Source organism: Procambarus clarkii, chromosome 5 (genome assembly GCF_040958095.1).
Source record: "Procambarus clarkii isolate CNS0578487 chromosome 5, FALCON_Pclarkii_2.0, whole genome shotgun sequence".
Classification (NCBI taxonomy): Eukaryota; Metazoa; Arthropoda; class Malacostraca; order Decapoda; family Cambaridae; genus Procambarus; species Procambarus clarkii.
The window spans coordinates 51,002,367-51,021,641 of NC_091154.1; the positions used below are offsets into that span (position 1 = coordinate 51,002,367).

Sequence of the window (19,275 nt, forward strand, 5' to 3'; positions counted from 1 at the left end):
AAGATCTAAGATCACTACTCGTGGTCTATTCGATCAGAAAACGGCCTATTCGGTCACAGAAAACGTTTATCACACAGAATGTGGCAAACACTTTAAGACTCAAAACCTTATGTAAAGTAAAATTAAACATCTCAGGGTTCCTAACAAGTACAGGACCTCCTAGAATATAAAGTAGTAAGAACTCTGGTACATCTAGGAGGTTATGCCCACCCCGTGCAGGCTATAGTGGTAGATAAAATCCCATCTGACCTATATGTTCATGGTCTAGGGAACACAACCAAACTCCTTCATAGTAAAGGAGTTAGGTTTGCTGACTATAAGATTAAGTCTGATCACCTCACCGATATCGGTATGCTTGTGGGGGCAGACTATTATTATAAATTTATTACTGGTTGCACTAAACAACAGGGAATGAACCTGTTACTGTCCTCAGGAGGCAAAGTGTTCTCTGGCCCAGTATTGAGTCAGAGACAGCTCAAACAGGAGGACAGCCAAGAAGTCAATTCAATAATGGTTGCGTGACTAGGCCTAGAGCAGTCACTACTCAAGTTCGGAAATATGTCCGGGGATGAAATTGATCCAACCGTACATAAATTATGGGATCTAGACACCTTAGGCATCGTCCCTGAACAACCCAGTCCTGATGATACCTGGACCTACCAACAATATCTAGATTCCGTTATCTATAAAAAAAAATGTCAGTACTGGATCAGATTACCATGAACTTAAACCATCAGTAACTGCCTGTGAACCATTTTATGGTACTGAGTCAATTAAAATCTCAGGTATCACGCTTAAATAAACAGCCTGACAAATTAAAATTGTACCACGAGTTAATACAACAACAACAACTTGACAATAAGTTCATTGAGATCGTCAAGAATGATAACCCTAAGGAGGGAAATTATTTGCCCCATCACACCATTCTGAAGGATTCAGTTACCACACCTATCAGGATTGTGTTTAACTGCAGTACTAAGGCAAAGGTAAATGATACCTTGCTGAATGACTGCCTTCAAACTGGCCTGAGTCTGACTCAAAGACTCTTTAATGTGCTGTTACGGTTCCACATCGAGACTTATGCATACACGGCTGGCATAAGGAAGGCATTCCTTAGGTTAGGTCTCCAAGAGGAAGACCAAAACCAAACAAAGTTTCTCTGGATTAAGGATCCTAATGATCCACATAGTGAAATCTTCACATTCAGATTTGCCTCAGTCTTGTTTGAGGCTACTTCTCCGTTTCTGCTTTATGTAACATTAGATACGCATTTGAAGAAGCCCCTTCGCCCTCACAAGACTGAGATTAGCAAAAATCTGCATGTGTATAATTTCCAGGGGACTTTCAGTGACGATTTTAAACTAATAGAAATGTATCACTAGGCTAATCACAAACTGTTAGGAGCCAATATGCCTCTCGAGTCGTGGGCCTCTAATAATCATCAGTTGAATCAGTATACAGAAAGTGAATTCACCAAATACAAAGTGCCTCAAATGATGAAGGTACTTGGTGTGGAATGGGACACCACCTCTGATGAATTAAACATAAAATCAGTTTTAACAAATACCATTTGTCTAACAATGAGGAAACTATTATCTTTAGTCAGTAAACCATTTGACCCTTTGGGACTAGTAAGCCTCATCTTAATTAAGGGCAAACGCCTCATGCAGGAGAGCTGGCGAAACAAATTAGGTTGGGATGATCTGTTGCCAATGACTTGAGGGAAAGGTGGCAGCAGTTGACAACAGATCAAAGTATCCTAAGCAACCTTAAGTTCTCTCACAATACTATTAGCCCTAATCAATTTATCATGCTGCATGTGTTCTGTGATGCTTCAGGAAAGGTATATGGCACTGTAGCCTATCTAGTGACCAATGAGCAGGCCACACTGCTCACATCTAAAGCTACAGTGGCACCGTTTAAGAAACGGTCATTGACACAAATGGAATTGACAGCTTTATTGATAGAGTTCGCTTGGCTCATTGCCTGACCACTAAGTAATCTCCACTTCACTAAGACAGTGGTGTGGTCAGATAATGAGGTAGTCCTGTAATGGGTAAGAAATAACCATAACAAAACCCCTTACGTGAATAATCGTGTAGAAAAATAAGAGAGTTCTCAGCAGGGTACAAGCTAAGACATGTGCCCATAAAGGAAAATCCAGTTGACTACCTTTCAAGAGTATTGACATTAAGGCAATTAGCCAAAGCAGAGATGTGGTTCAATGGTCCCTATTGGCTAATCAGTGGCCAGTGGCCTGAACAAAAGCCACAAGTCTTAGTGGCCAATGTCACTGTTCCCACTGAGACACCAGAACCCCCTCGGACCTTGGCTATTGATACTACTCAATACTCTAGATTAGGCACACTACTAAGGGTAATGCAAACAGAATTTGAGTTTTTTAATAGAATAAGTGATCCAAACCAATTCCCTAGTCCACCAAAATATTGTGACAATCAAGCCCAGACTAAAACTTATGGGAGAGACTATGGAGACCGCCCCAATAAATTGGTGAAATCTTTGGGTCTCTGGTTCGACTCAGATAGCTACAGAATCTTTGGGTGTGGGGGGACGTCTACAACACGCAAATATAGACTTGGATGTGAAAAATCCCAGGTTTCTCTGACTCTCATGACTCTCTGTTTATTAATGTTCCCCTAGAGGCCTTAGATCAAAATATGCAATAAATGAAAACTGGTTTGATTTCAATCAAACTTTTTTGACGAGTTGTATATAAACAGTATTTCATCTGGTCCAAGTTTCAGCATCGTAGCATAAACAGGAAGAGAGAAAAAAAAATATTGAATTATGTATCAAAAAATTTGGAAAATGGTCAAAAACGATTATCTAACACAGGTGTCAACTGAAATCATGTCTATGACTCTCAGCTATCACAATAGCATATATTAAAAATATATATATAATTAGTTTTTGTCTTCCTCCTCAGCATCAGATGACCTGGTTAAGGAAATTCTACCTGACACCCTGAGTGATGTAGCGGGGATACAGGACCCCTACTACATGGAATGCGACACGAAATGGGGTGCCATGGCAGACCCAGTACTCAGACCAGCCATGCCGAAAGCCAAGAAACAATCCAGTTGAGACAGCCCCATTGTAGACAAAGAAGCCACAGCTTTGCTGGAGGCAGCAACAACCCCCAGTGATCGTGCACGCCTCACAGCTGTGCAGGCTCCCCATGCAGGGGACTTCCTTTTGGCAGTCCCTATGTCTGCGACAGGCACACGTCTTGATCTGCAGGAGCTCCGTATTGCAGTTGCTCTCCATCTTGTTGCCCCTATCCATACTGTTCATAGGTGTATTTGCGGCGAGGCAGATGCTGACGAATATGGATTGCATGGCCTGCACTGTGGAAAATCTGGTGGTTGGCACACTAGACACGACGAAGTCAATGACATCATTAAAAGAAGCCTTGCCTCTGCTCAGTGTCCAGCGGAGAGAGAGCCCCGCAACCTACTCCGTGACTCTGTTAGCTTTGCCGGCCGACCAGATGGAATCACACTGCGTCCGTGGAAGGGTGGCAGACAGTTGGCATGGGACTATACTTGTGTATCCACCCTGGCAACCACATACATCAACCTCTCTGCCGGCACAGCAGGAGCCGCGGTGGCACGCAGAGAAAGAGACAAGTCAGCCAAGTACAGGCAATTAGATCACCGGTACAACTTCGTTCCAATAGGGTCTGAGACCCTAGGGCCATGGGGAGAGAGTGCAAGAAGGTTTCTTAAGGATCTTGGTTCCAAGCTCATTGACACCACAAGAGACCCTAAAGCAGCAAGTTTTCTCTTTCAGTGCCGCAGTGTCGCGATCCAGAGGGGGAATGCTCGCTGCATCCTCGGTTCCTGCCCGGCGTCGGAGGAGTTCGAGGAAATCTACAGCCTTTAGGAAGCGAACTTTTTTTTGTGTCCTCTTAATGTTAATTTTTTTGTATAAAATCAGATATGTAACTGTATGACCTTGCATAATAAAGTGTACACCATAAAAAAAGGTGGTAGCAGAGGTGGTACCCCCCTTTTTATTAGTTTTATTAAAAAAAATAAGTTAAAAAAAATTATTTTTTTTTTCAATTCTATTTTTCATATTTATTTATCGGATGATTTGCATGAAACTTATACACCTGACTGCACGTAAACCTATCTGTAAGGGTGCCAATTTTGGAGGAAATTGGTTAATGTCAACCTCAGGCCACAGATGGCAGCACCTTAGACTAATTTTTTTTTATATTTTTTTCAAGTAACATAAACGAGTTGGTACTCTTTCATTTTTATTCAGTTTACATGAAACTTACACCTTATATGTAAAGTTTATGTCTCTGAAATCTGTAGGTAGCGTTTTTTCCTAAGTTCATTTATTGATTTTATAATAGCAATAAACATGATATATTTGCATAATTTTTGGAGGGAACTTTGACTATTTGTATTAGGAAAACTAAAGGTGTTTTGGAAAATCCCCTCCTTCAGATCCTTTTTTATATGTTAATGTGTCAGAAAAGTGTCATAAAATGATTACATCTGAAAAGGTAAAAGGTTTTAACTCACTTGAAAATGTAATATTCGTTGAAAAAAATTAAATCTCCCCTCCTATTTAGTTGCAGTACTGAAACATGGAACAATTGCAGTCCTTTTCATATACAACTAGCAAAAAAAATATTGGTTGACATTAAACTTCCAACTCCCCACTGACGTCTTCATCGAACTCATTAGACTCTGTGTTGACTCTAACTCCTTCTCTTTCAACGGTCAAAACTTCTCTCAAACTTTTGGTGGCACTATGGGTTCCCCTCTCTCCCCTATTCTTGCCAATCTCTGCATAGAATCTTTCGAAACTGTTCTTCTTCCCACTATTGATTCTCGCCCCTCTCTCTGGCTTCGCTATGTTGATGACAATTGGGCTTTATGGCCTCATGACCTCTTTATGGCCTCTGGCTTCTCTTTCTCTGTCTACCGCACATCTATGCACAGTGACATGTACATTCACTTCATTTATTACCATCCTCCTTCTGTTAAGAAAAGTGTCCTCGTCTCTCTCTTCCTCTGCGATCTACGCATCAGCAACCCTCAGTTTCTTGATTCTGAAATATTCTTTATTTACAAATCTTTCTCTCGCCTTGGTTACCCTCCTTACAGTTTATCAACTGCGCTTATTCTCAAGCTAAACTAAATTTCTTTCATCCCAAACCTATATTCAACACTAGTACCACTGTGCTCTGGCTTCACTTCATATCTGAACTCAAAAATCTTACTAATACCATTCGTACTCTTACAATAAAGCTGCCTTTCGACAAACTAACACAGTAGTAATCAGGTTCACACTGCTCCTCCTGCTTCTAATGCTGCTGGTGTCTATTCTATTTCCTGCTCGTCTTGTTCTCTCCAATACTTTGGTGAAACTGGTCGCACACTTAATGACAGAGTTAAGGAACACAAGAAGTTTTAAGTCTGCCGACACAAACAATGCTCTCTTCTGCCATGTCAGGGATTCTAATCATCGTATTGATTGATCTTCTTCTAAATTAATCTTTCATGCCTCTACTCTACACAGACGCAGTCATGTCGAATCGGCTCTGATACACATATACCCAACATGAACCTTAGCCCTGGTTTTGTTGCTGTTGACTCTTCCTTTTCACATTATATACTGAAATGCTTTAAACTTTCTAACAACCGTAATCTAACATAAGCCTTCCGCTCAATTTTTTTCTTTTTCGTCTTTTTCTTTTATCATCTATTTCGTTCCATTTACACCTATTATTACCCTTTCATACCCATTTTTACCGCTATCTTTCACTTTACTTTTACCTTCCTCTAAGTTTTCCTCCTGCTCACCTCTCTCGCCTTACGCCCGTGCCTCCCTCGTCTCATCACAGTCAACATTGGTAATGGTCCAGGACGGACCGATACGTCGTCGTCGCCTCATCTTCTTGTGTGTGGTTTGGTCACTATACCAACTGGTGTATCGTGGTCACTATACCAGCTGGTGTATGGTGGTCACTATACCAGCTGGTGTATGGTGGTCACTATACCAACTGGTGTATGGTGGTCACTATACCAACTGGTGTATGGTGGTCACTATACCAACTGGTGTATGGTGGTCACAATACCAACAGGTGTATGGTGGTCACTATACCAATTGGCATACGGTGGTCACTATACCAAGTGGTGTATGGTGGTCACTATACCAACTGGTGTATGGTGGTCACTATACCAACAGGTGTATGGTGGTCACTATACCAACTGGTGTATGGTGGTCACTATACCAACTGGTGTATGGTGGTCACTATACTACCTTGTGTATGGTGGTCACTATACCAATTAGTGTATGGTGGTCACTATACAAACTGGTGTATGGTGGTCACTATACCAACTGGTGTATTGTGGTCACTATGCCAATTGGTGTATGGTGGTCACTATACCAACAGTTGTATGGTGGTCACTATACCAACTGGTGTATGGTGGTCACTATACCAACTGGTGTATGGTGGTCACTATACCAACAGTTGTATGGTGGTCACTATACCAACTGGTGTATGGTGGTCACTATACCAACAGTTGTATGGTGGTCACTATACCAACTGGTGTATGGTGGTCACTATACCAACTGGTGTATGGTGGTCACTATACCAACAGTTGTATGGTGGTCACTATACCAACAGTTGCATGGTGGTCACTATACCAACTGGTGTATGGTGGTCACTATACCAACTGGTGTATGGTGGTCACTATACCAACTGGTGTATGGTGGTCACTATACCAACTGGTGTATGGTGGTCACTATACCAACTGGTGTATGGTGGTCACTATACCAACTGGTGTATGGTGGTCACTATACCAACTGGTGTATGGTGGTCACTATACCAACTGGTGTATGGTGGACACTATACCACCTGGTGTATGGTGGTTACTATACCAACTGGTGTATGGTGGTCACTATACCAACTGGTGTATGGTGGACACTAAACCAACTGGTGTATGGTGGTCACTATACCAACTGGTGTATGGTGGACACTATACCACCTGGTGTATGGTGGTTACTATACCTGCTGGTGTATGGTGGACACTATACCAACTGGTGTATGGTGGACACTATACCAACTGGTGTATGGTGGACACTATACCAACTGGTGTATGGTGGACACTATACCACCTGGTGTATGGTGGTTACTATACCTGCTGGTGTATGGTGGACACTATACCAACTGGTGTATCGTGGTCACTATACCAGCTGGTGTATGGTGGTCACTATACCAACTGGTGTATGGTGGTCACTATACCAGCTGGTGTATGGTGGTCACTATACCAAGTGGTGTATGGTGGACACTATACCAACTGGTGTATCGTGGTCACTATACCAGCTGGTGTATGGTGGACACTATACCAACTGGTGTATGGTGGTCACTATACCAGCTGGTGTATGGTGGTCACTATACCAAGTGGTGTATGGTGGTCACTATACCAACTGGTGTATGGTGGTCACTATACCAACAGGTGTATGGTGGTCACTATACCAACTGGTGTATGGTGGTCACTATACCAACTGGTGTATGGTGGTCACTATACTACCTTGTGTATGGTGGTCACTATACCAATTAGTGTATGGTGGTCACTATACCAACTGGTGTATGGTGGTCACTATACCAACTGGTGTATGATGGTCACTATACCAACTGGTGTATGGTGGTCACTATACCAACTGGTGTATGGTGGTCACTATACCAACTGGTGTATGGTGGTCACAATACCAACAGGTGTATGGTGGTCACTATACCAACTGGTGTATGATGGTCACTATACCAACTGGTGTATGGTGGTCACTATACCAATTGGCATACGGTGGTCACTATACCAAGTGGAGTATGGTGGTCACTATACCAACTGGTGTATGGTAGTCACTATACGAACTGGTGTATGGTGGTCACTATACCAAGTGGAGTATGGTGGTCACTATACCAACTGGTGTATGGTAGTCACTATACGAACTGGTGTATGGTGGTCACTATTCCAACTGGTGTATGGTGGTCACTTTACCGAGTGGTGTATGGTGGTCACTATACCTACTGGTGTATGGTGGTCACTATACCTACTGGTGTATGGTTGTCACTATATCAACTGGTGTATAGTGGTCACTATACCAACTGATGTATGGTGGTCACTATACCAACTGGTGTATGTTGGTCACTATACCAGCTGGTGTATGGTGGTCACTATACCAACTGGTGTATGGTGGTCACTATACCAACTGGTGTGTCGTGGTCACTATACCAGCTGGTGTATGGTGGTCACTATACCAACTGGTGTATGGTGGACACTATACCAACTGGTGTGTCGTGGTCACTATACCAGCTGGTGTATGGTGGTCACTATACCAACTGGTGTATGGTGGTCACTATACCAACTGGTGTGTCGTGGTCACTATACCAGCTGGTGTATGGTGGTCACTATACCAACTGGTGTATGGTGGACACTATACCAACTGGTGTGTCGTGGTCACTATACCAGCTGGTGTATGGTGGTCACTATACCAACTGGTGTATGGTGGTCACTATTCCAACTGGTGTATGGTGGTCACTATTCCAACTGGGTGCCTCAGCACAACAGATGTCCTGGTGAACTTGGAGGTCTATATTCGTACTGCTTTTGCTGCGAAGACCTCCGTTGTTGCCGTCCTTTTTGACCTAGAAAAGGCTTACGACACCACTTGGCGATATCATATTCTATCCCAGCTTCATTCTTTTGGCATTCGTGGTCATCTCCGTCTCTTTCTCCGCAGCTTCCTCTCTCGTCGTTCCTTTCGGGTGAGGCTTGGTACCGCTCTCTCTGCCTCTTTTCACAAATACGAAGGTGTGCCCCAGGGTAGTGTTCTGAGCACTAATCTTTTTCTGGTTGCTCTCAATCGTCTTCTTTCTTCTCTTCCTTCAGGCGCCTTCTCCGCTCTCTATGTCGATGATCTTACCCTTTGCTGTCAGGGTGATGATTCGCCTCTTCTTCAACGCCGGCTTCAACTTGCGATAGATGCCGTGTCGTCTTAGGCCACCGATCATTTCTTCAAGTTCTCTACTACTAAGATTTGTGCCATGACTTTTACTCGGAAACGGATCGTTCTTCGTCCCTCTTTGTCACTTTATGGTCATCCCCTTGATTACAAAGATTCCGCGAAGCTTTTTAGGTTATTCTTTGACACTCGTTTGTCTTGGTCTCCCCATATCTCTTACCTCAGCGTTGAGGGCTCGAAGGCCCTTACCCGCCTTTGGGTATTGTCCCATACTTCTTGGGGAGCGGATAGGCGCACTCTCCTTGCTTTACATTCCTCTCTCTTGTCCTGTCTAAGCTCGATTATGGTTGCCCTGCTTACTCGTCTGCTTCTCCTTCCACTCTTTGCCGTCTTGATGCTTTGCACCATACTGGGTTGCGCCTCAGTTCTGGTGCCTTTCGTTCGACTCCCGTCCTCAGCTTGTATGTTGACACTGGGTTCCTATCTCTCCAGGACCGCCGTGATCGCTACTGTCTTCGCTATCTTGCTCGGTCCTTGCAACAGCCTTCCTCTCGCCTCTGTCGTGCTTTAACTTTTACCCCTCCTGCGGTTCCTGTTCCTCTTCACCACCTCCCTCTTTTTGTCCGGTTATCTCGCTTACAGGATTCTCTTTCCATTCGTATTTCTAATATTTCTCCTCGTGTAGTTCCTTCTTTGCCCCCGTGGAGAGTTCCCCTTCCGCAGTTTTGTACGTCCTTGACCCGCATCCCTAAAGCTTTTACCCCTCCTACGGTTCTAAAACTATGTGAGCACTTTTCTTCTCACTCCCACTCCGTTTCCGTCTTCACTGATGGGTCTAAGTCTGCGGATGGTGTTGGCTACTCTGTTGTTTTTCCAGATCACACTTATATGTGTCGCTTACCTCCGGAGGCTAGCATCTTCACAGCAGAGCTTTATGCTATTCTCTATGCTCTTCGTCTCCTGCTCTCTTGTTGTCAATCTTTCTTTGTAGTTGTTGTTGACTCTCGTAGTGCCCTCATGGCTCTCGGGTCCTTTAATCCAGTTTATCCAGTGGTTGTCGAGATCCAGCGTTGGCTGTTTCTTGTTCACAGTAAATTTAACTCGGTTGAGTTTTGTTGGGTTCCCAGCCATATTGGTGTCTCTTTAAATGAGCGTGTGGATGCTGCCGCTAGGGAAGCTGTCCGCTTCTGTCCCATCTCTCGTAAAGGTATTCCTTATTCCGACTTTTACCCGGTTATCCATTCCTCCATCCTTACCCGTTGGCAGGCTTGTTGGTCGTCTGTTACTGGTAACAAATTACGTTCTCTTAAAAGTTGTGTGTCCTCGTGGCCGTCCTTCTACCACCGTAACCGGCGATGGGAAACAACTCTGGCGAGGTTGCGTATTGGACATACTCGCTTAACTCATGGTCACTTGATGGAGCGCCGCCCTGCTCCTTATTGTCCTAATTGCATTGTCCCTCTTACAGTCGTGCTTATCCTTCTTGAATGTCCTGACTTCCAGGACGAGCATGTGTCTTGTTTTCCGACCTTCCCCCGCGGTCGCTTCTCTCGATAGTATTCTTCGTGACTCAGATACTTTTGATATCGTTCGCCTTATGCGTTTCTGTTCTCGTATTGGCATCCTTGGTGATGTTTAGCGCCCTCTGATTACCCCACGCATTTCATGGTGCTACATAGCCTTCCCGGTTTGGTGCCTTCTTGTTGATAATTACTTACTTACTATACCAACTGGTGTATGATGGTCACTATACTAACTGGTGTATGATGGTCACTATACCAACTGGTGTATGGTGGACACTATACCAACTGGTGTATGGTGGACACTATATCAACTGGTGTATGGTGGTTACTATACCAACTGGTGTATGATGGTCACTATACCAACTGGTGTATGGTGGACACTATACCAACTGGTGTATGGTGGACACTATATCAACTGGTGTATGGTGGTTACTATACCAACTGGTGTATGATGGTCACTATACCAACTGGTGTATGGTGGACACTATACCAACTGGTGTAAGGTGGACCCTATACCAACTGGTGTATGGTGAACACTATACCAACTGGTGTATGGTGGTCACTATACCAACTGGTGTATGGTGGTCACTATACCAACTGGTGTATGGTGGTTACTATACCAACTGGTGTATAGTGGTCACTATACCAACTGGTGTATGGTGGTCACTATAACAACTGGTGTATAGTGGACACTATACCAACTGGTGAATGGTGGAGACAATACCAACTGGTGTATGATGGACACTATACCACTATACTAACTGGTGTATGGTGGTCACTATACCAACTGGTGTATGGTGGACACTATACCAACTGGTGTATGATGGACACTATACCACTATACCAACTGGTGCATGGTGGTCACTATACCAACTGGTGTATGATGGACACTATAGCAACTGGTGTATGGTGGTCACTATACCAACTGGTGTATGGTGGACACTATACCAACTGGTGCATGGTGGTCACTATACCAACTGGTGTATGATGGACACTATAGCAACTGGTTTATGGTGGACACTATTCCAACTGGTGTATGGTGGACACTATACTAACTGGTGAATGGTGGACACTATTCCAACTGGCGTATGGTGGTCACTATACCAACTGGTGTATGGTGGTCACTATACCAACTGGTGTATGGTGGACACTATTCTAACTGGTGTATGGTGGACACTATACCAGCTGGTGTATGGTGGTCACTATACCAACTGGTGTTTGGTGGTCACTATTCCAACTGGTGTATGGTGGACCTATACTAACTGGTGTATGGTGGACACTATACCAACTGGTGTAAGGTGAACACTATACCAACTGGTGTATGGTGGACACTATATCAACTGGTGTATGGTGGACACTATACTAACTGGTGAATGATGGACACTATACCAACTGGTGTATGGTGGTCACTATACCAACTGGTGTATGGTGGACACTTTACCAACTGGTGTATGGTGGTCACTATTCCAACTGGTGTATGGTGGACACTACACCAACAGGTGCATGGTGGTCACTATACCAACTGGTGTCTGGTGGACACTATACCATACTGGTGTATGGTATAGTGGGTTGTGGACACTATACACTGAACTGGTGTATAGTATCCACCATACACCAGTTGGTACACTGTCAGTTAGTATAGTGTTCACCATACACCAGTTAGACTGGTGTATGGTGAGCATTATACCAATTGGTGTATGGTGGTCACTATACCAACTGGTGTATGGTGGTCACTATACCAACTGGTGTATGGTGGTCACTATACCAACTGGTGTATGGTGGTCACTATACCAACTGGTGTATGGTGGACACTATACCAACTGGTTGTGAGGAGATGGTTCACCAGCTCACTTACAATAGTGCTCTTATGCCTGTGGGAGCCAGTACACTTGTTAAGTGCACTTGTTAAGTGGACGGACTTAAGTTTGGTACCAGCAACCGAAACATCTAGTGTTTGGGCTCATGTGAGAGCCCCAGTCATCAGCAGTCCATAAATGTTACCCTGGCCAGAGTAACACGTCTGTGGACAGTGCTAGAGCTGATAGCATCATCTCCTTGTATGGCATGAGGCGAGACTCCACTTTGCGCGGGAACAGCTAGGCCGCCGGCGTGGGTGAGCTGTGGGCCTCCCGCGCTCAAGTCGTCAAGGAAACAGCCACCATCTTAGCAAACATCTTGAGCCGCCATGTTGGTCGGCCATCTTGGAGCTGCCCCAGGGGCTATGCTACACTGTCGCTGATTGGATGAGAGGGGTAGGCCGCTGTATGCCTTCCTCTCATTGGTTATTTCGAGAAGGACGCGGGGATAGCCGGTGTAAGCATCATTCTGAACCCAGCTGCCACCTTGTCAAGACGCTTCCTGTACTCAATTCGGCCAAATTGAAGTATAGGGCGTCGTGGTGGCTGGACTACTCAACTGCTGATGCTTTCTGCTTCACCAACGACAGAGGTCGTCACAGAATCCGGCCGAAGTCGTCGCTTGGAGGGGTTTAAGACATTGTGTACAGTGGGTAGAGGTACAGTGATCTGGGATTGTGGGGAATGTGCATACGAGCAGTAACAGACTCGTAGATCACATACCAGTGATGATTAGACTTGCTAGTGCTCTGTAGCAGTCGATGGGAACGGGGAAATTCGCGTAACCTGGGTACGAACGCTACACTTCACCGGTGGGTCGAGGGTGCGAACTCAGCCGTGTTGAGAGTGGGAGGGGTTCGAGTGTGCGCCAATTGTACGAAAAAAATACCACGTAAGGTACTACCGCCGCCTACGCCACCCTGAGCGAGCCAGCCGCCTGTAGCGGGATGCCTGATGTATGGGAATGGTGTGTAGCTGGCAGTGTGAATGAGTAAGTACCTATGTGTGTATTTCTGGTGATCAGTTAGTCTCTAAAAAGCTTGAATTCGAGGTCAAGTGTTCCGTCACATTGTCACGCAGCACCTGTTCAGGTGGAGTGGAGTGTGGGCGAGGAGATAATCACCTTTGTTGTCATCTTGTCAGTCCCGAGGGGCTTACGTTTGGTGTACACAGACGTACAGTGTGTGTGTGTGTGTATGGGTACACACGGGAACAGAGTATACATAGATTAGCCAAGGACTGAGAGGATGTCCATGTAATAATTATATTATTCATTGTGGTAATCATTTTTGATCGTCCGTGGGACGGAGTGATATCATTTCCATGTGTGGTCTTGCAGGTGTGGAATTCCAACACTGAGCGCTCAGGTATGTGTAACGCCAGTGATTCCTGGCAATGATTATTGTGGAGTGTACCACAGTGTGGTCTTAATTTCTTGTATTGTTCCCAGGGCCGTGACAAGTGTGATTTATATTTACATATATATATGTATTATCGTAATTTTGGTAGAATTTGGTGAGTGACGAGGCTGTCTGGAGAGACCGCCACCGCTCTGTCGAGTAAGGTAACTCTCGAGAGTGTTTATCGGCACGCGTGATCGATAAATCACTCACCCATGTGATTTAAGGAGTGCGAGATCTCTTTAGTGTTCCCAATAACGTTTGATAGCTGTAGGCTACATGTGTCAGCAGTAATTATATATATATAATCGTAGTGTCACGGTGCCCAGTGTTATTGTGTTATTTACTGTGTGGTGATTGAAATATTTTGACCTATGTTTTAGGGGTTATTGAGAGCACTGGGGTCATTTGCAACAGTAAGTAAGTGTGTGCAGTATTCTAATACTTGGAAATTAGAGTACTTGCCGTGTGTGTTATTGCAAAGGGGTTGTTATTTGATGGTGATTGTTGTTAGTGTTGAGCATCACTGTACGTGATTGCAGTTCAGTAAAGTCATTGTGGGGCAGTGTTCTAGAGGGTTCATGTCCTGTATGTTATTTTACTAGGTTCTGCAGTATTGTCATTGCAACCGGATTGTAACGTAAATCACTGTGATTTGTTAGTGTCATCTGTCATTGTCGTGGGTGAACTCGGCTGTAGACGAGTACTTGGGTACACATATATTCTCCTGGTTATCTGGTAGGACATCGAAGTCCAGTATTCAGTGAGGTGATTGCGAGGCAATTAATATAACGTAACCAAGGGAATGCCCATTGCTTTAGGAGAATTTGTTCTCTGACAATTTGAGTAACGTAGAATACGTTTGGGTTAATTTACTTTCCTGCAAGCAGCTACGGTTGTCTCGAGGAACCTAGCCATCAGCCAGATAAGAATTAGAGTATTGTCTGTCGTAATTAACGGTCAGTGGGCCGGGTAATTGACGTGTTTCAGGAAGTCAAAGTAATTAACCTCGATCCTTGTTTGATCGACTCACACGAAGGCTACATTGTTCCATTAACGTAACGTCGTTATTTATCTGCCCGGAAGTACCGGCACTTGATTGACTCGTGGGAGGAGTAACGTCATTTTAGAATAACGTAAATGTGGGGCTAATTACTGTTATTAGCCGCCTGAATTGGTCTGAGTATGGAAGGCTCAGACGGAATTCATTCCTTAATGTCAATTGCTGAGCCAGTGTGAAAGGTTGCGTATTTTAATTGTTTAATTATTGATCTTGAGGATAGTAATTAATTACTCTGAAGGTAATCACGAGTGATTACCGTTCTCTTAGCACTTTGGACATTGTAAATCAGAGTTTACCATCGCTGAGTGATTAGTAACCGATTAACGTAAATTAACGTAACTAGTAAAGAGATTAATCAGCTGTCTGGTAGTACAGGGATTAATGGGATTTTCTCACTGAATGCTCGACGGGTAGAGTGTTGTGTAATTTCCGCGTTACTAGTGACAGTTGTAAGTGTTATTAATTTAACGTAAATGTTATTGTGTTATTAACGTAAATCAATTGTTATTGATTGTTGATCATCCGTGGGACGGAGTGTTAACGTAAGGATTAATTTGAGGAAGGGTTGCTGGAGTTGCCAGTGAACCCATTAGTTATTGTTGTCATTGAAAGACTACTGATTTGATTGCATTGCAACCGCCATTGCAGGAGTAGACTGCACTGAGGCGTAGAACAGTTAGGAGGTTACTGGAGACGTGTTTCAGAACCCACTGTGTCATTTGTTGTAATTGTGATTATAGATCTGTTAGTTCTTGTTTCTTGTTGATTCCTCTGTGGTCACACTTATGTTCGAGTTAGTTCATTGTGCAGCCCGAGGGGCTGGTGTCTAGCTGTCATTGATAGTGTCACAGGAAGGATTTCGAGTAACGTCATTGACATTTCTTTTTGTTTTGTTGTAGTAGTTAGTACTTTATTGAATAAACTAAGTTGTTATGGTTAACACTGTCTTTTCGTTACACCCCCACACATTATTATTGTTATGCAAATGTTCTTCACACTCGACAAATAAAATTGAGACTGATTCTGAGCATTGGATCAAATATACGGCACCACACAACAATAAATTATTGTTGTGAGAGCCCGTGACCTACTCGTTAGATTCGCTTCGGCGATTGGCGAAGGTCAGCGGCCTAGTGGGGGGGATTTCAATTTTCATTGGGGTCTCGGCGTTTGCTCGCGCCTAGTCAATTGTTCATACATGGTCCCAAAGTGAGGAATGAGCTGCTTACTACACTGGTGTGTTAGCTAAGCAAGTCCTTCCTCAGGCGACCTAATTGAATATCACGACAGGAATAAAGGTTAAAGAATAAAGAAAATTCTTAGAAATTTTCCGAGCTCAATTCCTTATACCAATTTCAATTTATTCCAAACTTCTCACAAGTTACAAATACTCTCACACTGGTGTATGGTAGACACTATACCAACTGGTGTATGGTGGAGACGATACCAACTGGTGTATGATGGACACTATACCACAATACTAACTGGTGTATGGTGGTCACTATACCAACTGGTGTATGGTGGACACTATGCCAACTGGTGTATGGTGGACACTATACCAACTGGTGTATGGTGGACACTATACCAACTGGTGTATGGTGGTCAATATACCAACTGGTGTATGGTGGTCACTATACCAACTGGTGTATGGTGGACACTATACTAACTGGTGTATGGTGGACACTATACCATCTGGTGTATGGTGGACACTATACCAACTGGTGTATGGTGGTCACTATACCAACTGGTGTATGGTGGTCACTATACCAACTGGTGTATGGTGGTCACTATACCAACTGGTGTATGGTGGTCACTATACCAACTGGTGTATGGTGGACACTATACTAACTGGTGTATGGTGGACACTATACCATCTGGTGTATGGTGGACACTATACCAACTGGTGTATGGTGGTCACTATACCAACTGGTGTATGGTGGTCACTATACCAACTGGTGTATGGTGGTCACTATACCAACTGGTGTATGGTGGACACTATACCAACTGGTGTATGGTGGACACTATACCAACGGGTGTATGGTGGACACTATACCAACTGGTGTATGGTGGACACTATACCAACTGGTGTATGGTGGACACTATACCAACTGGTGTATGGTGGTTACTATACCTGCTGGTGTATGGTGGACACTATACCAACTGGTGTATGGTGGACACTATACCAACTGGTGTATGGTGGACACTATACCAACTGGTGTATGGTGGACATTATACCAACTGGTGTATGGTGGACACTATACCAACTGGTGTATGGTTGACACTATACCAACTGGTGTATGGTGGTCACTATACCAACTGGTGTATGGTGGTCACAATACCAACTGGTGTATGGTGGACACTATACCAACGGGTGTATGGTGGTCACTATACCAACTGGTGTATGGTGGACACTATACCAACTGGTGTATGGTGGACACTATACCAACGGGTGTATGGTGGACATTATACCAACTGGAGTATGGTGGACACTATACCAACTGGTGTATGGTTGACACTATACCAACTGGAGTATGGTGGTCACTATACCAACTGGTGTATGGTGGACACTATACTAACTGGTGTATGGTGGACACTACACTAACTGGTGTATGGTGGACACTATACTAACTGGTGTATGGTGGACACTATAGCAACTGGTGTATGGTGGACACTATACCAACTGGTGTATGGTGGTCACTATACCAACTGGTGTATGGTGGTCACTATACCAACTGGTGTATGGTGGACACTATACCAACTGGTGTATGGTGGTCACTATAGCAACTGGTGTATGGTGGACACTATACCAACTGGTGTATGGTGGTCACTATAGCAACTGGTGTATGGTGGTCACTATACCAACTGGTGTATGGTGGACACTATACCATCTGGTGTATGGTGGTCACTATAGCAACTGGTGTATGGTGGACACTATACCATCTGGTGTATGGTGGTCACTATACCAACTGGTGTATGATGGACACTTACCCGCGTGATGGTGACCTGAAGACGGAGAGTGACGTCGGGGGAGCACCAGGCTAGTGTCAGCAGGTTGAGGCCGTGGGAGGTGGTGGTGAGCGGTGCTCCAGCTGCCAGCAGGAGGGTGGTGATCCTGCACCGGTTACTGGTGACGGCCAGACACAGCGGGGAGACGCTCCAGCATCCCAGGGGCTCCAGGGACGCTCCTGACCACAACAGCTGAATTGCCTGCTCGATGTCGTCACACAGGCTGATCACACCCAGCAGCTGCTCGTACATCTCTCCTGGTCCACCCTCAACCTGCACAATGTCACAGTCTTAGACAAATGTCGCTCCTCTTCTTCTTCATGGTGAATCATCACAACCCAGTAAACACATAACGTTTTCTGACATTTATTTGGTAACAGAAAGGTGACACTGTAACTATTTATATAAAGTCGTCTTTTAAACGTATAAAATACGTATAAAGTGTGTACTCACCTAGTTGTGTCTGCAGGATCGAGCATTGACTCTTGGATCCCGCCTTTCGAGCATCGGTTGTTTACAGCAATGATTCCTGTCCCATTTCCCTATCATACCTGGTTTTAAAATTATGAATAGTATTTGCTTCCACAACCTGTTCCTGAAGTGCATTCCATTTTCCCACTACTCTCACGCTAAAAGAAAACTTCCTAACATCTCTGTGACTCATCTGAGTTTCAAGCTTCCATCCATGTCCCCTCGTTCTGTTACTATTCATTTTCATCATTCATCAGACGAGAACATTTCGTCTATGTCCACTCTGTCAATCCCTCAGAGTATCTTATACGTTCCTATCATGTCCCCCCTCTCCCTCTTCTTTCTAGTGTCGTAAGGCACAGTTCCCTCAGGCGCTCCTCATACCCCATCCTTCGTAGCTCTGGGACGAGTCTCGTTGCAAACCTCTAAACCTTTTCCAGTTTCATTATATGCTTCTTCAGATGGGGACTCCATGATGAGGCGGCATACTCTAAGACTGGCCTCACGTAGGCAGTGTAAAGCGCCCTAAATGCCTCCTTACTTAGGTTTCTGAATGATGTTCTAACTTTTGCCAGTGTAGAGTACACTGCTGTCGTTATCCTATTTATATGTGCCTCAGGAGATAGATTAGGTGTTTCGTCCACCCCCCAGGTCTCTTTCACGCGTCGTTACAGGTAGGCTGTTCCCCTTCATTGTGTACTGTCCCTTTGGTCTCCTATCTCCTAGTCCCATTTCCATAACTTTACATTTGCTTGTGGTGAATTCCAGTAGCCATTTCTCTGACCATCTCTGCAACCTGTTCAGGTCCTCTTGGAGGATCCTGCAATCCTCATCTGTCACAACTCTTCTCATCAACTTTGCGTCATCCGCAAACATCGACATGTAGGACTCTACGCCTGTAAACATGTCGTTAACATATACAAGAAATAGAATTGGTCCCAGCACCG

General features: G+C 44.4%; 1 protein-coding gene across 2 annotated transcripts in view; it reads right to left on the reverse strand.

The window, feature by feature from the left end:
* LOC138350875 (uncharacterized) overlaps positions 1-18,126 on the reverse strand; it is a 45,996-nt gene extending 27,870 nt beyond the window's left edge. For both annotated transcript variants that reach the window (XM_069302332.1, XM_069302326.1), the window contains exon 1: positions 17,840-18,126. In XM_069302332.1, the coding sequence (XP_069158433.1) occupies positions 17,840-18,109 (270 nt within the window). In that variant the 5' untranslated portion in view covers positions 18,110-18,126. The remainder of the gene's footprint in view (positions 1-17,839) is intronic.
* Positions 18,127-19,275: the final 1,149 nt, after the last annotated feature.